General features: G+C 42.3%; 1 protein-coding gene across 1 annotated transcript in view; it reads right to left on the bottom strand.

Annotated features, from left to right (window-relative positions):
* The window catches only part of TECTA (tectorin alpha), a 171925-nt gene that overhangs the window by 50283 nt on the left and 101552 nt on the right, over positions 1-20090 (bottom strand). Inside the window, exons 9-13 of the mRNA XM_075840108.1 lie at positions 17037-17610; positions 13107-13708; positions 7289-7850; positions 2647-2846; positions 752-1135 (exon numbers count right to left, since the gene is read on the bottom strand). Coding sequence (XP_075696223.1) covers positions 752-1135; positions 2647-2846; positions 7289-7850; positions 13107-13708; positions 17037-17610 — 2322 coding nt within the window. The remainder of the gene's footprint in view (positions 1-751; positions 1136-2646; positions 2847-7288; positions 7851-13106; positions 13709-17036; positions 17611-20090) is intronic.

Raw genomic sequence — 20090 nt, 5'->3', positions numbered from 1 at the left:
TCTGATCGCCCATTCAATTGAATCGGGCCGGTCACTAATTTAGGGAAACTCGCTTAACTCTACGTGGTATATGTTTTTGTGGAATCCCGCTGGATGGAATTGCATAGTCTACTACGCTATTCCATACTTAAGAAAAAAAGGTATACAGACTTTGGAATTTAGCTTTTACGCAGTGTGTTTTTTCTTGCAATTGAAGATATAATCTGTTCATGAATATGGAGTAATTTCATTTTTTCAAAGGTAAGAATAACCTCATCAAATGCTTCCTAACAACGATTGGGTTAAAAAAAAACAAAAAAAACCCACAATTTTATTAAAGAGGTATTCCCCTCTTAGATATACCATAACATTATAATTGGTGGAGTTCTGACCTCTGGGATCCCCGAGATCCTGAGAACAAAGGGACTGAGCTTTTTTCTTTGACAGTGATTCTCCTGGCCCCCCGATGTTCTAGTGAATGGGGCTATATTGCAGTTCCCCGCATGGAAAGTGGACAGGAGCACCACTGTGCAGGAAAAAACGGTGAAGGAGTTATTTTGAGGATCGGTGGGAGACTTGGCAGTTGGACCCCCACCAATCAGAAGAAATATATAAATTAGCAGCATTAATATCAAAGTAAACAAACAAACAAACAAACAAACAAACAAACAAACATAGGTGTCATGCAGTCTTATCAAATTATGTTTCAAGGTATACCTAAAAAGTTAATGCCAACATATTAATACACACAGAGTGACAAAGAAAACATTACCTTAACAGTATTGCGATCACTTATTAGGATTTGCTCTTCGTTGATGTAAAAGTAAACTGGGGATATGACAGTCAGGTTTGGTGAAGACCATTTGTCAAAGTTAATAATTAGCTGAAAGGAGATATCTGGGAGTTTTTGGCAAATAGTAGACAAGACAAATGCACAGTTTGCCGGAAAACGGAGAAAAGCTCCATCAAAAGTCCTAAAGACACCACCTCCTGCGGCAATACAGTAAGAGCTTTTCTTGCTAAAGCAGCCTCGCACTCCATTCCTTAGTGCACATTCTTCATCTGACTTGCAGTGTCTTGGATCACATTGGATGAGATTCCTTCCAAAGCAGCGGCAACGCCTAGTACAGTCGCTATTCCAGAATAATTGCTTAGGCTAAAGAAATAAGAACAAAATAAATTTTCCCCAAAAATCAGCTATATGGTTCACTTATATTTCATACCACAAACTTTTTGCATCTATTATGGATCCATCCTTATGTTCATTAATACTTTTCTACATATTATAATAGTCACCTGCATTAAACATCTACATTGACATGTACAAATGACTAAACTGAATTTGTAAAGCCTGATAGAGCTGCACTCTTCCAGACCATGACAATTTCTGATTATAGATTGCTATTAGGTTGAATAAGGTCCATCAGAGGCCTTGGTTAAGTGGAGGTTTTGGCATCTGTCATTTACACCTGTTGTACATGGCAGTTCTGTCATGACAGTAGACCAAGGTCTGAAGCTTCCAATACTAGGTCGTGTTATTCTTACATATGTATGCAGAAGAGGACAGGATTTGAATTTGAGGAGAGGAGAAAGATGGGCAGCAGACTCCTGCTGCAGATGTTTGGTATAAACTTAAAGAAACACTACACATGCAAATTAGTACTAAAAGAAGCAGGAAATAAACTTGTCCCCTGTATTTGTCAGGCTACATGTTCCTGAAGCAAAAAAACCTTCCAGAGAATACAGGGGTTAGTCTTCTGCTGATCTGTTCCAATTTAGGCTGGTGAATGGCTGAGGGATGGGCCTTATCAAAGAAGGGTGGGACTTAACTATGTGTGTGTCCTACTGCAGACCAGGCAGAGGGGAAGGCTTATGCTGCAGCTCGTTGCCATACAGCTAGACACTGGATTGTGAGAATAAGGAGGGGGAAGTGGCTGATCTCCTGGGAGACATATATAGGATTTTTATATATATATATATATATATATATATATATATATATATATATATATATATATATATATATATATATATAAAAAAAAATATATATATATATATATATATATATATATATATTTCTTAGTATTAATTGCAATAAGAAACAAAATAGGAACAAAAGATTAGCAATTTTTTTTGCCCATTTTGTATGTTTAGTGTTGTAAATTATCGGGGGCGGACCTTTAGCCTGTGCACCGCTTCAAAGGGTGTTAAACCCTTAACTACACTACCCTAGAACAGTAGGTATGTTCTCATTTCCCTTCCTAGCACTGGACTACCATGGATGTTACCATTATTCCTTCCACTTCCATAGACCACCAAGGATGTTACCCATTATTGCAGATTAAATTTAGACTACATGTCCATTTTTCCAGTCATTTTTTTTTTAAATATGAGAAGATGTGGAAATGCTGTCAGAAAGGGGCCCACACACTGTTTTTGCCCAAGGGCCCTTAGTTGTATATGTCCACCCCTGTAAATTACATATACATACTACTGTATGCACTGGCAATATGCTGATTGCTGTAGACTGCTTGTTTAGCCAATGTTGATGGGCTAAAAAAATCTTACAATGCCTATCTCAAGTATAACTTATGATTTCACCTTTAAAAGAGGTTAGTTTCATGTTTGTTTTTTTATCAATTTAATAAAAAATATAGATACTCTTACCTCATAGTATTTTCCATCAGCATAACAGCCACAGTTATGAGGAAGAATACAGCTTTTTCCATTCAAAACATACCCGGGATCACACTGGCAACCTTCCACACAGTAATGATTACAGTCACTTTTAAGTCGAATAGCGGCACAGCGAGGCTGGCACACACTAACACAGCTCTCATAGTGACTGTATGGAGGGCATGTCACATCTGCAGAGAAGATAGATAACAATTTACACAATTCATATGTGAAAAGAAAAAAAAAACAAGGTGGTGGTAAGTGGCCATTACTTTTTCCTCTGCTCAGTTATGTCTACCACAGAGGATTTTGCATGCTATAAAGTAGTCCTCATCTTGTGGCTCCACAAGTGATGTGAAACCGCAACTTGCAGTATGCCCATGCTGGAAGTTGTAGTTTCACAACACCTGGTGAAACACAGGTTGGAGACCACTGCTTTAATGTATCCCTTGGCACGATGTAATGGTTTGTGCTGACCTGGTTGGGTTGTACTTGGATTTTGATTCCGATGGTGGCTGATTGTGCGCAAAAGTAAACATACAAATAACAGAATTTTTTTTAAATAATTCCTCGGCACTGCCAGTCATCAGATATCTTTTGAAGCAAAGGATCGTGTTTGCAGATAAATGTATGATGGATTTATTTCAATGTCTATAAAAGCCATGTGTTTCAATGCCGGACCGACTTCTTCATAAGGTATAAAACAATTGAAAGTTGCTCCAGGTTGGAGTTTATATAAACATAAAAAAATGCCAAAAATTAGACATTGTCTTATCTTTAACACGCAGAACCTAACTGATGACCATTGAGACTACAGATCGGCAGTAGCCCCCTTAATTATATGCAATCATTGACCACCTCCGCAGCTGCTTTATGTAAATCTAATAACTGTTTCACGACATTGATCCAAACAGCTTCCGTAGTCTGTGACTTGAATTCCAAGGTTCCCAAGATTACCAATAGATGCTTACAGATTCACATAACGGTTATTATATGGTTCCAGTGCAGGCATTGACCTGTCAATGCTCTGACATGCTAAATCTAACTGACGATTGAGGTGGCTACAAATGGGGAGCAGTTTTTGTTTGTATGGTATGTTTATGCACACTTGGCTGGCCACGCTGATCCAACTTAGGTATTCACCATCATACCGATACACATTCACCTAACTCCTTCTGGATATCCCCTAACAGCTCCCTGGAAATAAATGTCTAATACTGTTCCTCTGCCGTACACACTTGTACATAACGACCCCCATAATAACAAAGCATGGATCATACTTGATGTTTTTTAAACCTTACAAATTATTTTGTTTCAATTTAAGATACAAGTGTTTCATCTCTCTGAACTCTCTTTTAACCATTTTAGTTGAATTCTATAATTTGTGAGTGGCCATTAACCTTTTAAAAAGCACAATAATTGTACCCTTGAACCTGTAATGCTCATTTCGACTTTTTTTTATTTTTCTGTTTATATAACCTCCAACCTGGGGCTACTGTCATTTGTTTTATGCCTGATGAAGAAGCTGGTCTGGATATGAAACTAGTTGCTTTTATGCACATTTAAATTAATTCATCAGTGTTTTACCTGCCTACGCGATTCTTTATTTCAAAAACAATCTGACGACTGGCAGTGCCGAAGAAATATTCAAAATTGTTATCTTTTACTTGTATAACGTTTAACAGGACATCGTACAGGTGGATCGACACTAGGCCATGCCATCTTTCTCTGAGAGACTTTTTAGATCAAACTTTTGTTTCAGGAGAAAACGTTCAAACTTTTAGTTACAAGTATTGACAGGAGAATAAATGAAAACTGGAAGAACTTCGTCAAAATAAAACCCTCCATAGAAACCACTGTAACCAAATACAAATGAACGAAAATCACTTGGTTTCCTACAATAGACATAGGAAGGAACATGTTACGGGCAAGTCCCTTTGCTCCATTTCATAACTATATAAAGATAAATGACTGCCAACAGTGACATAACACAACATCTGAGAGACTTACAAGTTATCTATGTAACTTATTCTCACCTGTCCATTTTAATTCCTATCCCATCAGAATGAGTTCTCCGATGGGACATAATCCAGGACAGTCTAGTACTGCAGGAACGCAATAAGGATATTCAGACTGCTGCCGGATCTAGTGATGTATAATTGGACCTTCATGTATAAAAACTAGTACAGACAAAACTTTCTAGACCATAGTAACTGATCACATTTCAGTTTTCATTTTTTCAGAGAAGGTTAGCAAAAAACCCGGTGAAGTTCGGATTCGCTGCGAACCGAACTTTTCCCGATGTTCGGACCGAAACCGGGTTCGGTTGTCCCGGTTCGCTCATCTCTACCCCTGGCCATTAAATGTTTGTTACCGGTCATCTAAGCATAGGTGCATTAATAGATTATATAGACTTCCTGTCTCTGACAAAGGAAATAATCTAAAATCCTTATGTTGGCGCAGGATATCAGGTAACCCAATGATACAGAGCCATCACTTCTTCACTAAAGAGATTGGCCCCATGCATGAAAACTAGTGCAGATAAATACCCGGTCAAAAATATTATACAAATCGGCAGCCACTTGTCTCTATCAATCACTGATAGAGAAAAGAGGCTGCTGATTAAAAAAAAAAAAAAAAAGCATTTCATACGTACCCGGTCGTTGCCTTGGTGACGAGTCCCTCTTCTTCCTCCAGTCCGACCTTCTTTTCTGACGTGGCAGCCTGTGATTGGCTGCAGAGGCCTTGGCAGCATGTGATTGGCTGCAGAGGCCGCGGCAGCCTGTGATTGGCTGCAGTGGTCACATGGGCTGTATCGTCATCCAGGAATGTCGGGCCGGATGTCGAGAGGGACGCAACGGCCAGGAGACCGGACTGGAGGAAGCAGAAAGTTCTCGGTAAGTATGAACGACTTTTTTTTTTACAGGTTACTCTATATTCTGATCGGAATTCACTGTCCAGGGTGCTGAAACAGTTACTGCCGATCAGTTAACTCTTTCAGCACCCTGGACAGTGACTATTTACTGACGTCGCCTAGCAACGCTGCCGTAATGACGGGTGCACACATGTAGCCACCTGTCATTATGGGGCCTCATGCAGGTGTTATTGAGGACAGGAGAGGAGGAGAGGTAACAGACTGAGAGCTACGTAATGGTAAGAGCAGAGTTCACAGCAGCACAGAATCTGCACGCTCCTCTCCTGAAATACTCTGTGCTGCTGTGAACTCTGCTCTTACCATTACATAGCTCAGTCTGTTACCTCTCCTCCGCTCCTGTCCTCAATAACACCTTCACATGATTGGCAAGTCACCACCCTGCACAAGATCCGCACGCTCATCTCCTGAAATACTCCGGAGAGGTCAGGATCCTGTTTCTTTTAAATGCTGCACTGTAGCGCAGCCTTATATAGTGGATCGAGCGGGTTCCCCAGCAGCATTTAAAAGAAACAGTATCCTGACCTGTCCACAGAGTTTAAGGCAGCACAGAGTATTTCAGGAGAGGAGCATGTGATTGGCTGCAGAGGCTGCTGCAGCCTGTGATTGGCTGCAGAGGCCGCTGCAGCCTATGATTGGCTGCAGAGGCGGTCACGTGGGATAAAGCGTCATCCCTGGAGGCCGGCCTTCTGACGTCCTCCTGACGTGCGTGACCGCCACTACAGCCTGTGATTGTCTGCAGCGGCGACATGGATGAAACGTCATCGCTGGAGGCCGGACAGGAGGAATGTAAGTATGAACGTATTTTTTTATTACATTAAAATTGTATTTTCCGGGCGCCGAGCATGTACTGTCAAGGTTGCTGAAAGAGTTAGTGCAGCCCATTAACTCTATCAGCACCCTGGACAGTACCATGCTTGGCGAACGGAAATTACAGATTCGGTCCGAATCGAACTTTTTCATGAAATTCGGCGAACTAGCCGAACCGAACTTTTCATAAGTTCGCTAATCTCTAGCCAGGGGCATTAAATCAATGTTGAAATATCTATAGACAAGGGAGGTAGAATATGTGCCTCACCTGTACCACAGAATCTCAAAAAGAGATGAAAAAAAAATCTTAAAGAAAAATTTCACAGAATGTTATACATGACTGTGGGATTTATGTTTGAACACATTGGAAATTTTATTTGGGGACTATTTAAATTATTTGATATCAGCAGAATGCTATGTAGGTGATTCACAATTTCCTCAATCAAAAAAAAAATCACACAAAATTCTCATCACCAACAAAATAACAGAGAGCACTCACGTCTTGATGCAAAAGTAAGTGTTGCAACTTTAGTCCACTCGGCAAAGTTTTCGGCTCAACAGCCTTCCAAGGCTTGGGCCAAAACGTTGCACAATTGGATTAAAGTTACTACACTTATTTTTGCATAAAGACATTAGTGCTGTCTATTATTTTGTTGGTTCATATTGTGTCGGGGTCAGTAGGATGTAGCCCCAAGTTTGACTTGCATGACACACACTATTGTGACTTTGGCTTTGAATGCTGTCCATTTTTTTCTTTTTGTCTTCTTGCGACAAAATTCTAATGCGAACTATATCTATAAGTGATGAATCACAGGTCTAAGTAATCTTAGTAACCTTTTAATCAAATGATTCTCATTCACTGATATTTTAATTAAGAAAAGTGACACTTACAACAAGATGTGTGGTTCCTCCAACCAGTAACAGCAATTCCTTGAGTCTGACATGTACTTGCGTAGTTCTGTAGCCAGCTACAAGCAGTCTCCACAGCACCTCCATCAATGCACGAGTCAAATAAGCAATTTTTAAAGAAAAATCTGGGATTTACTTTGCTATGGCACTTGGCAAATACCCCATTTCTGTTGGGAATAAAGCTACAAAGCTGTTGAGCTTTCCAGAAACCATCCACCTTTGTGCAGGTTGGACATCTATCTCCACAACCAACCTGACAAAAGGTATCTCTTTTCACCCAACTGTGGCCAAACTCATTGACATTCATACTTATGAAGCCACCAGAAGTCTGCAGGTCATCTTCCATGTTCCCATTGTACTTCCCACAAAGTCCATATGTGCTGTTTTGCAAGTAACGTGGAATTGTTACAGAGAGGAATGTCTTCCAGTCATATACAACTTTTAGGCCAAACTCTGTTTCAATAACAATATGAAAACCAAAGGCAAAAATATTGACTTTTCCATGACTTAACTTCAGAGGCAAATATAACCTTTCATTATTTACCTGCCAAGAGAAGGGCACATTATATTGGGACATTGCAGTAGGTTACACGTGAAATAATGTTAAGAATAAAAATGACCAAAGTTATAAATTAAATAATATGTTCAATTTCATAGTACAAACATTCACAAAGTCATTAAAAAACTATGTAAAAACAACTAAAACCACAAAAAGTTGCATTACAGGCACACCTAGGCTTTAACTACTTACATGTCAGGGTTTGAGGTGGTGGTATGTTACCCGCCAGTCTGATATGGCATATGTAGGTTAGTAGCCATGTAGTATATTTTTGAGCACATTTGGCTTTTATTGTGCACGTTGTATACTGCCCAAGGTCTTACAGTTCAAGATTTCATCAATGAACTGATAATTATTGTTTATGATTTATTGGGTATATGCAAACCAGGAGCATATACAAGTCGAACTTGGTTAAAACCTCCCCCCTTGTGCCCTCATCCCTGCTGGCTTATCCCGTAGTCTATATGTAATACTGTCTGCTCTTTGCTGGTGAGAGGTGAACATTACATGGGAGAAGTTCACCTTAACCAGCAGATGGCAGACAGCATTACATACATACAGACAGCAGTAGTGTAAGAGAGCAATGGGGAGGGAGAGCTCCAGTGTCTTCACTAGGGGCAGACCCAGACAGCAGATAGTCCGCATGAAAGAACATTATACAGTATAAGCCCTTTGCTCTCCAATATGTCATCATAGAGAATCCCACTTATATCTCTCTTACAATTCTGTAGTAATTGTGAGCCATAAAATTCATTAGCTTGGTCCTTACATGCAACTACCAGAGAATAGGAATCTGATTTTAGGGTGGCAGTGGGCACCTTACCTACTGGGCCCATGTGTAAATACACAGCTTTCACGTATGGTATGTCAACCCTTGGTCTCCAGATCACTGTTGGCTGGAGCAGTCCTGTCCTGCTGTGCCCAGTCCCTCTGTGAGATTAAATCAGCAGAAAAGGTAAGTACTGTGTGTGTATGGGAATACCGAAATTGTCGAAGCCATCACTCCATTACTCCATGTACTTACACTTCCCGCTCCAGTCTGGTCCTCTTCACCTATGGCCGCAGCGCTGGCTCCTGATGCCGTTCAGCACAAGAATGTCGCATGTGTGGTGCAGATAACATTCTGGTGCTGAATGGTGTCACATACCTCCCAACTTTTGAATTCGGAAAAGAGGGACATGTTTTAGCCACGCCCCCTACCACGCCCAATATCCCGCATAAACACATCAAATCAAGGCCAGATCCTTCTTCAAATAACAAGATCATATTCTCACTGCGGATCTCTAGACTTACAAAAAAAACCTATGGATATCACCAATATTATATTTCAGGTTATATCGTCTTATTGTTACTTTTCCTAACTTGGGTTTAACATTTGCTCATCATGGCAGCAGCAGCTGCAGGACAAACCAAATGGGTGAGAACAATGAAATTCAAGAGGAAGACCCTGTGGTGGATGACTTTTCAATTGACAGGTAGCAGAGTTACATGATGGGGATTTTTTTTTCCAGTTGTGTAACTCTGCTACCGGTCAATGGAAAAATCATCCACCAGAGCCCCCTTGTACATCGCTCCACACACAGCCCCCTGTAGATAGCTCCAAACACAGCCCCCCTGTAGATAGCGCCACACACAGCCGCCTGTAGATAGCGCCACACACAGCCTCCCTGTAGATAGTGCCACACCCAGCCGCCTGTAGATAGCTCCACACACAGCCCCCCTGTAGATAGCTCCACACAGCCCCCCTGTAGATAGCTCCACACACAGCCGCCTGTAGATAGCTCCACACACAGCTCCCTGTAGATCACCCCACAAACAGCCCCCTGTAGATAGCGCCACATACAGCCTCCTGTAGATAGCTCCACACACAGCCCCCTGTAGATAGTGCCACACACAGCCCCCCTGTAGATAGCGCCACACACAGCCCCCTGTAGATAGCGCCACACACAGCCGCCTGTAGATAACTCCACACACAGCTGCCTGTAGATAGCTCCACACACAGCCCCCCTGTAGATAACTCCACAAACAGCCCCCTGTAGATTGCACCACACACAGCCCCCCTGTAGGTACCTCCACACACAGCCCCCCTGTAGGTAGCTCCACACACAGCCCCCCTGTAGATAGCTCCACACACAGCTCCCCCTGTATGTAGCTCCACACACAGCCCCCTGTAGATAGCTCCACATATAGCCCCCTGTAGATAGCGCCAAACACAGCCCCCCTGTAGATAGCGCCACACACAGCGCCCTGTAGATAGCGCCACACACAGCCACCCTGTAGATAGCGCCACACACAGCCACCCTGTAGATAGCGCCACACACAGCCCCCTGTAGATAGCGCCACACACAGCTGCCCTGTAGATCGCTCCACACTCAGCCCCTGTAGATAGCACCACACACAGCCCCCCCTGTAGATAGCTCCACACAGCCCCCCTGTAGATAGCTCCACACAGAGCCGCCTGTAGATAGCTCCACACACAGCTCCCTGTAGATCACCCCACAAACAGCCCCCTGTAGATAGCGCCACATACAGCCCCCCTGTAGATAGCTCCACACACCGCTGCCTGTAGATAGCTCCACACACAGCCCCCTGTAGATAGTGCCACACACAGCCCCCCTGTAGATAGCGCCACACACAGCCCCCTGTAGATAGCGCCACACACAGCCGCCTGTAGATAACTCCACACACAGCCGCCTGCAGATAGCTCCACACACAGCCCCCCTGTAGATAACTCCACAAACAGCCCCCCGTAGATAGCTCCACCTACAGCCCCCTGTAGATTGCACCACACACAGCCTCCCTGTAGGTACCTCCATACACAGCCCCCCTGTAGGTAGCTCCACACACAGCCCCCCTGTAGATAGCTCCACACACAGCTCCCCCTGTATGTAGCTCCACACACAGCCCCCTGTAGATAGCTCCACACATAGCCCCCTGTAGATAGCGCCAAACACAGCCCCCTGTAGATAGCGCCACACACAGCGCCCTGTAGATAGCGCCACACACAGCCACTCTGTAGATAGCGCCACACACAGCCACCCTGTAGATAGCGCCACACACAGCCCCCTGTAGATAGCGCCACACACAGCCACCCTGTAGATAGCGCCACACACAGCCACCCTGTAGATAGTGCCACACACAGCCGCCCTGTAGATCGCTTCACACTCAGCCCCTGTAGATAGCACCACACACAGCCCCCCCTGTAGATAGCTCCAACACAGCCCCCCTGTAGATAGCTCCAACACAGCCCCCCTGTAGATAGCTCCACACACAGGTCAGGTGACTGGAATGGTCCACTCCCGGGCCGGCATTGATCCCAGTCAGAACACCGCCGCAAGGCTCCTGCCTTCTTCTGACGCTGATCGCTGCTGCAGTCGTCTGGCATTCAGGGCGCCTGTCAGCAGCGATCAGCTGTTTTGATATAGCTGCAGCGCCCAGCGGGACATTTTGCAGACAGCCCAGGACAGCAGGACAGCGGTGAGAAATCGGGACTGTCCCACCGAAATTGGGACTGTCCCGCCGGATCCGGTACGGTTGGGAGCTATGGCAGTGCTGTGCCCCGGAGATGAAGAGTACTCATCTCAGGAGCGGTGACTATATAATTATAATATGGTGCATACTGTCTGCTGGGGGTCCTGTGTGAAACTGTCTGCTTTTTTTTCCAGTTGTGTAACTCTGCTACCGGTCAATGGAAAAATCATCCACCAGAGCCCCCTTGTACATCGCTCCACACACAGCCCCCTGTAGATAGCTCCAAACACAGCCCCCCTGTAGATAGCGCCACACACAGCCGCCTGTAGATAGCGCCACACACAGCCTCCCTGTAGATAGTGCCACACCCAGCCGCCTGTAGATACTTTTTACCATAACTTTCAGTAAAAAATACATTACTGGATTTATATGTTTAGTGATGTATGACCACTGCAGTGGGTTATTTTTTGTGGATTATTCTTGTTAGTTTGAGCACTTGAATATTTTTTTTCCACTTGCATAGAGGCTCATTTCTGATTGAAGGTTAATAATTTATAACATCTCAGTAAACTAGGAGCATACTAAGTTGGATCAGAATAATGATATTGATTTGATATGAATATTCATGGAGACTTGTAATAGCCAATTGATTGATTAAAGAAATTGATTTGTTGTGTACAAATCACTTGAGGAACATTAAATTAGAAAGGATAAAAATTTACAATATGTCGCACATGAACTCATACAAGTATGGATGTAGCCATCTTTATCTTGACTGATAACTTGTTGCAGCATGATATCACACAACAAAAACCATTGAAAATGTCAAGATGAAGGATCTAGCCAATTTGCATTTAAAGAGGACCTGTCATCTGCTCAAAAATCTGCAGTTGACATATTAGTTATATTGCTGGTGCCTCGCAGATTCTAATGCTTTTTATTTTTTCCTTCTAGCCCCCACCGTTCCTGAGATATCAGGGGCATAATTTCTGGTGTCCGATATGCAAATGAGGCCTTTGACTGTCAAGTGGGCGGGTAACACCTGTCACCTGACACCCCTTGATAAGGGGTAACCGCCCACTTGACAGTCAAAGGCCTTATTTGCATAACGGGCACCAAAAATAACTATCACCAATATCTCAGGAACGGTGGGGGATAGAAGAAAAAAATAAAAAGCAGCTGAATCTGTGAGGTGCCTGCAGTTTTTTGGGCAGGTGACAGTTTCTCTTTAATGCTTTAAAAGACAAGATAAATCTATAGATCTGTCCTATTAAAGCAGAACTAGGCCTTAAGTCCAATGTCTATAAAAGAGTCACACATGTGACTAAGAGTTTATGCACGTTGCAAAGCCTCATGTACAGAGCATGTACAGCACCACATTGAGTAATAACACACGGAGACACACCGGGGTATGATATTGGCTCATAGAAGTCAATGGGTGCTGTATTATGGATCTGTACAACATGGATCTTTATTATGGCCGTGTCCATGAGCCTTATAGTATAGCCTTCTTTGCTGATTCAATGTCTGTTTAGAGCTTTCTCTGATGATTTGCATTCTCGGAAGTGTCATCTTTCTTTGTACCAGACATTGTACATTCATTTTGATTCTGGTACTAGTGTATTATAGAAGCTCAGCAAAGCTGTTAGGGATGGGTCTGACGACAAGATTGTCTGTTTCTAATGACAACCAGCAGAACTGTAGATACAACTCTAGGACATAAATACTGACTGTAACTGGATCAGCACAAAAAGGATAAGGTTTACTTACCAAAACTGTGTGTTTGTATGCACGATAGATGACAATATTATAATTGTAAACTTCTACCTCTACTTGCTTTACCCATAGTGCAAGAGAAGCATCTCTGTCCTCATTCTTTGCAGTAACTGTAAATCTTGGAACAGTGTCTGCTTTGGAATTAGTAACTGTAGTGCAAAGAATTAGAGAACAGCTGCTCTGGAAATCAAATGGAAGTCCATCAAATGTAAGGTAATGTCCATATCCGGAGACAATACATGATGCATCTGTGCGTGGCTGGCAATAATAAAGTCCATTATCTTCCATACAGTATTCTTCATCCTTACATGGCGTTGTCTCACAGTACACACTGTTGTCTGACCCATTACAGTAACAAAGGGATTTGCAATCCAGGTCAATCCAGAAAGTCTCATTTGTGGAAACTTGGTGGCCCTCAAAATTACAGCCACATTCACTCTTTGTAACGCACCGAGTACCCCGCAAAGCAAATCCTTTGTCGCACTGGCATCCTTCTGTGCAACTATCAGAACAGACTGGGCCTGTGGCTAATGTTTCACATGTTTCTAAACAGGTGATGCATTCTTCAAAATGGCTGTTTTCTGGGCACATGAGAGCTGAAACATTGTAATACATTGAATTATCAGTAATATTTCTTATTTCTGAAAAAATAATAGTAACTTTTCTATAATAATTCTTAACAAAATATAGTGGCATCTTTTAAGTTAAATTATTGGGAAGCACATTCTTTGCGGTGGAGTCTTTTGTCTTTTACTTGAGTCGTTTTCCCAATAATCATTATTTATCACCCATCCACAGGATAGGTGATGAATAACTCATAGGTGGGGTCTGAACGCTGGGACCACCACCGATCACGTGAATGGGCTTACCTTGCTGTTCATGGGAGCCCCGTAGGAATAGGTAGTACTCATGCTCCACAACCGCTCCATTCATGTCTATGGGGCTACCAAGCACTATCTTAGGAAGCCCCATAGAAATAAATGTAGCAGCGGCCGAGCAAGCGCACTACTGCTCCAATCCTATGAGGCTCCCAGGAATTGCAAGGTAAGACCTCATGATCCCAGTGGTTGGACCACTACCGATCAGATATTTATCACTTATCCTGTGGATAGGTGATAAATATTGATTATGGGAAAAGCCCTTAAATCCATAAATACTTTCAATGTGAAGTTGTTCTTAATGAAATAAGGTTGAATATGGTTATAAAAGAAAATTATTTTCAGATTTACTCCAAAAGTGTTTCATATGCTACTCCGGGGATTAAAGGCTATTTGACGGAAACGTATTTATTTTTTTTATAAATCAATTTTATCTTGAGCAACTTTTGAATTGAGTTTTATTTTATTTTTTAAAAAAGCTTTATCACAAAAAGTAATTTCAAAATAAATAAAACCTAATTCAAAATTTGATCGAAATAAAATAAAACTGGTTTATAAAAAAAAATGCCTTCAAAGATGTACATAGCCTTAGGGTATACATTAAAGACAGCTTTTTGCTAGCTTACTTTTTTGTTTTTGTTTTTTTAATTTAGCAACAGTAATACATGCTGTACCCTTAGAATGAGCAAGAACATGTCAAATGAAGGTTATTGTGGATAAATGCTCAGTAATTTATTTTGAGCCTAAATTTGGCTCTAAACTTTGGATAGCTGTCCGTTAAATTATCGGTCAACTGATAGCTATTCCTCCCAACTCCCCCATACACGAGTATGCAAGTGTTTTCAATAGAGAACGGGGAAAGCCGATGCCAGTCTCTTCTGATAAACAAAATGATCAGTCATGTTGAAATGTAACACATTGAACCCTTCTCCCCCCCCCCGGAGATCTGTTGTCGGAGGAGAGTCGGGACGTCACCATACACATTAGATGGTTGGCAGGTACCGCCGAGATTGGCAAGCTTAAGGCCACTACAGATTTGGTCAGTATTGTGCATCCATAGTTTGAAGACAAAACCAAGAGTGAAGCCTAAGCACAGAAAAAGTATAATGGAAAAATGTATGCTTGTCTGTTTTTAACTTAAAAATATATAAACAAAATACTGACCAAATCAGCACAGGCCGGTTCTACGCACTCTGTAGGGTGACAGCTTTAATTTTTTTTTAAAAGTGCATGTAAGTTTCATGAAAATCCACAAACACAAATCATGCAAAATTGCTATTAAAGCAGTCACAAGTTGTTCGACAACTTCCATGCAACTTGCACACACTTTTTTTTTTTTCTTAGTCCAAGGCTACACATTGACTCTGTAACGCTTTCCAATTTCAACAGTTGTGACAGTTGCAGTCAATAGGAACATATACTACTAAGAGATTGTCATGCAAGTGTTGCGCAACAAATATGTAAGCATAAAAGATGTGGTTTAAATAAAGTTATTTTTTATTTTTATTTTAAAAACTTCCTTGGAGGCTGCCATATCGGCGGAACACACTTCCTTTCTGTATTAAATATATTGTCTTAATAAATTAGGTGGATCTCTGGCTGTCTGTGCGCCATACAGTGAGTTCTTTCTGGCATAAATTATAGTAAATGTGTTGGGCTGCCGATAACCCTGTCCCTTCTGCTAAACTCTCTCTATTTGAAGAAATGTGCACAATTTGCGACTTTTCTACTTAAAAAACTAGTGTAGAAAAGTTGATAATTTCACCCCATAGTCTTTAGGAAGTGATGGATTACAGTTCTCCCCCAGAGAGCAAGTAGTTAAGTGGCAGGGGAGCTGCAGTACAATAAAGCTGTCATTAAATCCCTCGCCCTCTGTTGACCCTGTCCCAGTCTACACAGCAAAACTGACAAGCGTGCTGCAGAAAACAGGACTATTGTGCCTGCTGTAAAGGCCAGTGTGAAAACTGTAAAATTTTAAGATTTTTTTTCTACATAGTCAAATTGAAAAAAAACAACGCCAAAAATGTTAAAAGTTTAGGTTTATAATAAAAACGACATTTAAATGAATATTCTGATTCTAAATTTCATTTAAACCGATGCTTTTTGTTACAAAAAGTCTGTATGAAGCATGCAATTATTGTTTACATTTGTGGCACCAATTAACCCCTTAAGAAGGAACTTTCCGCTTTCCTGACATGTCTGTTTTAGTATACATGTATTCCTCACGAATTAACAATTCTGGAGCAGAACTCTATGTTATGTTCTGATAATCCTCCTAGAAATGTATAAATAAATTGACATCTGGGTGAGAGATTACATGGATATTTAGTTACGCTAGGATGAATTTTTGGGGCACGTGATAATAAAATGTAGGTACCATCCAAAAAATTATACTCCTAATGAACCACTGACACTCATAAAGTATTACAATTTGGAAGGTCACAAATCCAGTGTGTGTGTGTGTGTGTGTGTGCATGCGTGCATGCATGCGTGTGTGTGCGTGTGCGTGTGCGTGTGCATGCTCCATTAAGGACAGGGACCGACCCTCTGCTCTCTCCATTGTAGTTTATGGGAGTTATGAAACACTTGGCTTTGTCCGCATTTTCCCGATAGGAGGTAGTCCTAAATTGGAGATCTCACTTGTCAGATATTTATGGCATATACTATTGATATGGCATAAATGTTCCAGATGGGAATACCTTTTAATGTTTGATTGCAGACATCGGATGTGGTACAATTTGCCAATATGCCCTCGGACCAGAAAAGTTGTAAATGGGAAAGATGAGCTTTCACTTTAAAGTCCTAACTGGACAACTCCTGTCTGTATGTCCTATTAGGAAGGTTCCCCTACTAAGGAGTAAAGAACAGTTCCCACTTTGGCAGACTTGGTGCTTCTGTGTATTGCATTCATTTCAATGTATGGTGGCTGTTAAACTCTCGAGACCCTCAGCTTACTTTCCGGACAACTACTTTGAGTTAAACCCACTCATGTGATCAAAAAATCTCTTTATACTAAAATATTCAAATACAAATTGTATGAACTTACGGCAGAAACTTCCACTCCTCCACTGGCCAACGTCTACTGCAGCATTTTGGCAAGCCATGGCATAACGGCTGACTGAGTCACAAAGCTCTGTTTGGTTACCTCCACTTTGGCACAAACGAAATAGGCAAGTCCTATAATAAGCAGATACATTAACCACAGCATGGCAGTCCAGAAAAGAGCTATTGCTTGGATCATTAATGATTCCACACTTTGATCGACTTTTGTAATACTTCAGCAGTTCAGAGTCATTATTGCAAGCCTTAAGCAAATCTCCACATTCTCCATTGCAAATCTCATCAAATGTGGTCCAGCTTTCTAAGAATACAGCCACATTGTCTGTACATTTACCATTTGGGAAGCAGAATTCATCTTCACTATTTCCATTGAAGTAACCACATAGTCCTCCTGTGCAGTTGTAGTAAAATGTAGAAAGAGTGATGTAAAGCAGACCTAGGTCTGAATACTGTATTCTTACAAGTCCTTCAGACTCAATAACTGTTCCATTTCTGTTACGATACATTTCCAGTTCACCAGATGGCAGATAATATGGAAGTTCAACTAGAAAACCATTAACCTAGAACAGCAAGGAAGCATTTATTAACACGAGTCAAAGCATAAAGACACTAAAAAAAGAATTAAAAAGCACATCCCCTTTGTATAATTTGCCATTATAGAGAAGCTTAATATCATAAGCCAAAATACAGTACCAAAATCAATATTTAATTTCATATATTTCATACTTTATCAAGAACTTTAGTACAAGATAGACATAGTATATATTTTTTTAACATTCATGCAACCATATTAAGGGGTTACCTGGTTTTATGTAAAAAAAAAACAAAACTTAATTATTCTACATTGCAAAGCAACTTCCTTATATACTTTGTGTTTCAAATACTTACCATGTTCAAGATTTCTGTTTGTTGTCAGTGAATAAAACCATTCTTGTTTACATCCAGAGGCTGAAAAAACTTTATGTACAGTATTATGTTTTAGGCCTATTTCACGTGGTCGTAACACATACCTGGGACGCATATGGTTCTACTGATCCGAATTTAGATCACCAAAAAAGATACAGTTGTATCCAGTCCAGACAATTTTCCGTGGACTAAATAGTCTGTTGTTCAAATGATACATTTTGCCTACAATGACACATAGTGGCTGTTATGATCTGTGGGTATGTGGACCCACTAGGCTGCACCGCCGTAGCGGGGAGGCAGCTGGTCAAATACCAGAGTACCCAATAAATACAAAGTCCAGCACAAGGGTGCCTGAATAGTCCAGACAGTCGCAGTAGCTAAGCACCGATGGAACATTGGACGGCAGAGGATGCGACACGTGGAGGAGGATATCAGGCGTGGTAGATGACACCAGACGTGGTGTACGACAGCAGACGTGACCGATGATGGAACACGACTCAAACACTCGATAGGGCTCAGGAACCAACACAGCACAGGATACAGGAACAGGCCGTAGGGCATCGGAACACTTGGGAAGAGCATAACACTATGGGACCATTTGCAAAGACTAACTTGGGAATTACAAACAACGCTCAGGCAGGGAGTGAAAGGGGAGGGCCCCTTTTATAGTCCAGAGAGATTAGGGCTGATTAATAATAAAATTCATGTGTGCGCCCTGGCCCTTTAAGGCTGGGAAGGAGCGTGCGCGCACACCCTACGGGACACAGCCGAAAAGAGCGGAAATGAGTGCTGGCATCTCCTAGAAAGGAGATGCCAGCCATCTCTCACAGATCCATGGCCGCGGCCGCCGAGTGGTGAGTAGGAACGCCGGTCCGCGGCCATGGACGCTACAGTATCCCCCCTCTTACGCCCCCACTTCTTGGGACCAGAGCGAGAGAGACATTTCTTAATGAGGGTAGTGGCATTAAGGTTGTCCTCTGGCTCCCAGGAACTCTCCTCAGGACCAAACCCTCTCCAGTCCACCAAATAGAAAGCCCTTCCTCTTACCCTCTTGCAGTCCAGGATCTCATTCACCTCAAACACATCAGATGAACCGCTGGGAGCAACCACGGAACTGGGAGTCTTACTGTAGCAGTTCAGGATCACCGGTTTCAGGAGGGACACATGAAAGGAGTTGGGGATTCTGAGGGTAGGAGGCAGCCGAAGTTTATAGGAGACAGGGTTTATCTGTTGTAATATCTCAAAGGGTCAAAGGAACCTGGGAGCAAACTTGTACAAAGGCATCTTCAGATGCATATTCCATGAGGACAGCCAGACTTTGGTACCTGGAAGATACTGAGGCGGCTCTCTCCTTTTAATATCCGCTTTTCGCTTCATGCGCTCAACTGCTAGCAGAATAGAGGAACGGGTCTGTTGCCAGAAATGCAGAAAGTCCCCAAATGCAGAGTCAGCAGTGGCTACCTAAGATGTAGCCGACACAGGAAGAGGGACTCTAAGATTTTGGCCATACACAATGTAGAATGGTGTGGAAGTGGTGGACTCACTTGTGTGATTGTTGTATGAGAACTCGGCCCATGGAAGAAGCTGTACCCTGTCATCATGCCGCATGGAAATGAAGTGGCGGAGATAATTCTCCATTATCTGGTTAATGCTCTCGACTTGACCATTGGACTGGTGATGGTAGGCTGAGGAAAAGTCCAATTTCACATCCAGGATTTTACAGAGAGCTCTCCAGAATTTCGAGGTGAACTGAACCCCATGATCAGACACGATGTGAACCGCACAAAAGTCCTCCCCGGAGGGATATCTCTAACTTGCAGAGGATTAGCCTTAATAATACAGGACGGGTCTATGATACATTGCGGGGACTCCACAATGTCCTCTGTTTCAAACGACCTTGATAGGGCATCTGCACCCACATTTTTGTCAGCATGATGGTGGTGGAGCACAAATTGAAAACGGGTGAAGAACAGCGACCATCTGGCTTGACAGGGATTTAGCCGTTGAGCCGACTGGAGATAAGTGAGGTTCTTGTGGTTGGTATATATCAGGATGGGATGAGCTGCGCCCACTAGCAGATGTCTCCACTCCTCCAGAGCCAATTTGATGGCCAATAACTCCCGATCCCCAATAG

The sequence above is a fragment of the Rhinoderma darwinii genome, chromosome 10 (genome assembly GCF_050947455.1).
Source record: "Rhinoderma darwinii isolate aRhiDar2 chromosome 10, aRhiDar2.hap1, whole genome shotgun sequence".
Lineage (NCBI taxonomy): Eukaryota > Metazoa > Chordata > Amphibia > Anura > Rhinodermatidae > Rhinoderma > Rhinoderma darwinii.
Note: the sequence above shows the minus strand (reverse complement) of the source record. Positions and strands in the feature narration are given on the sequence as shown.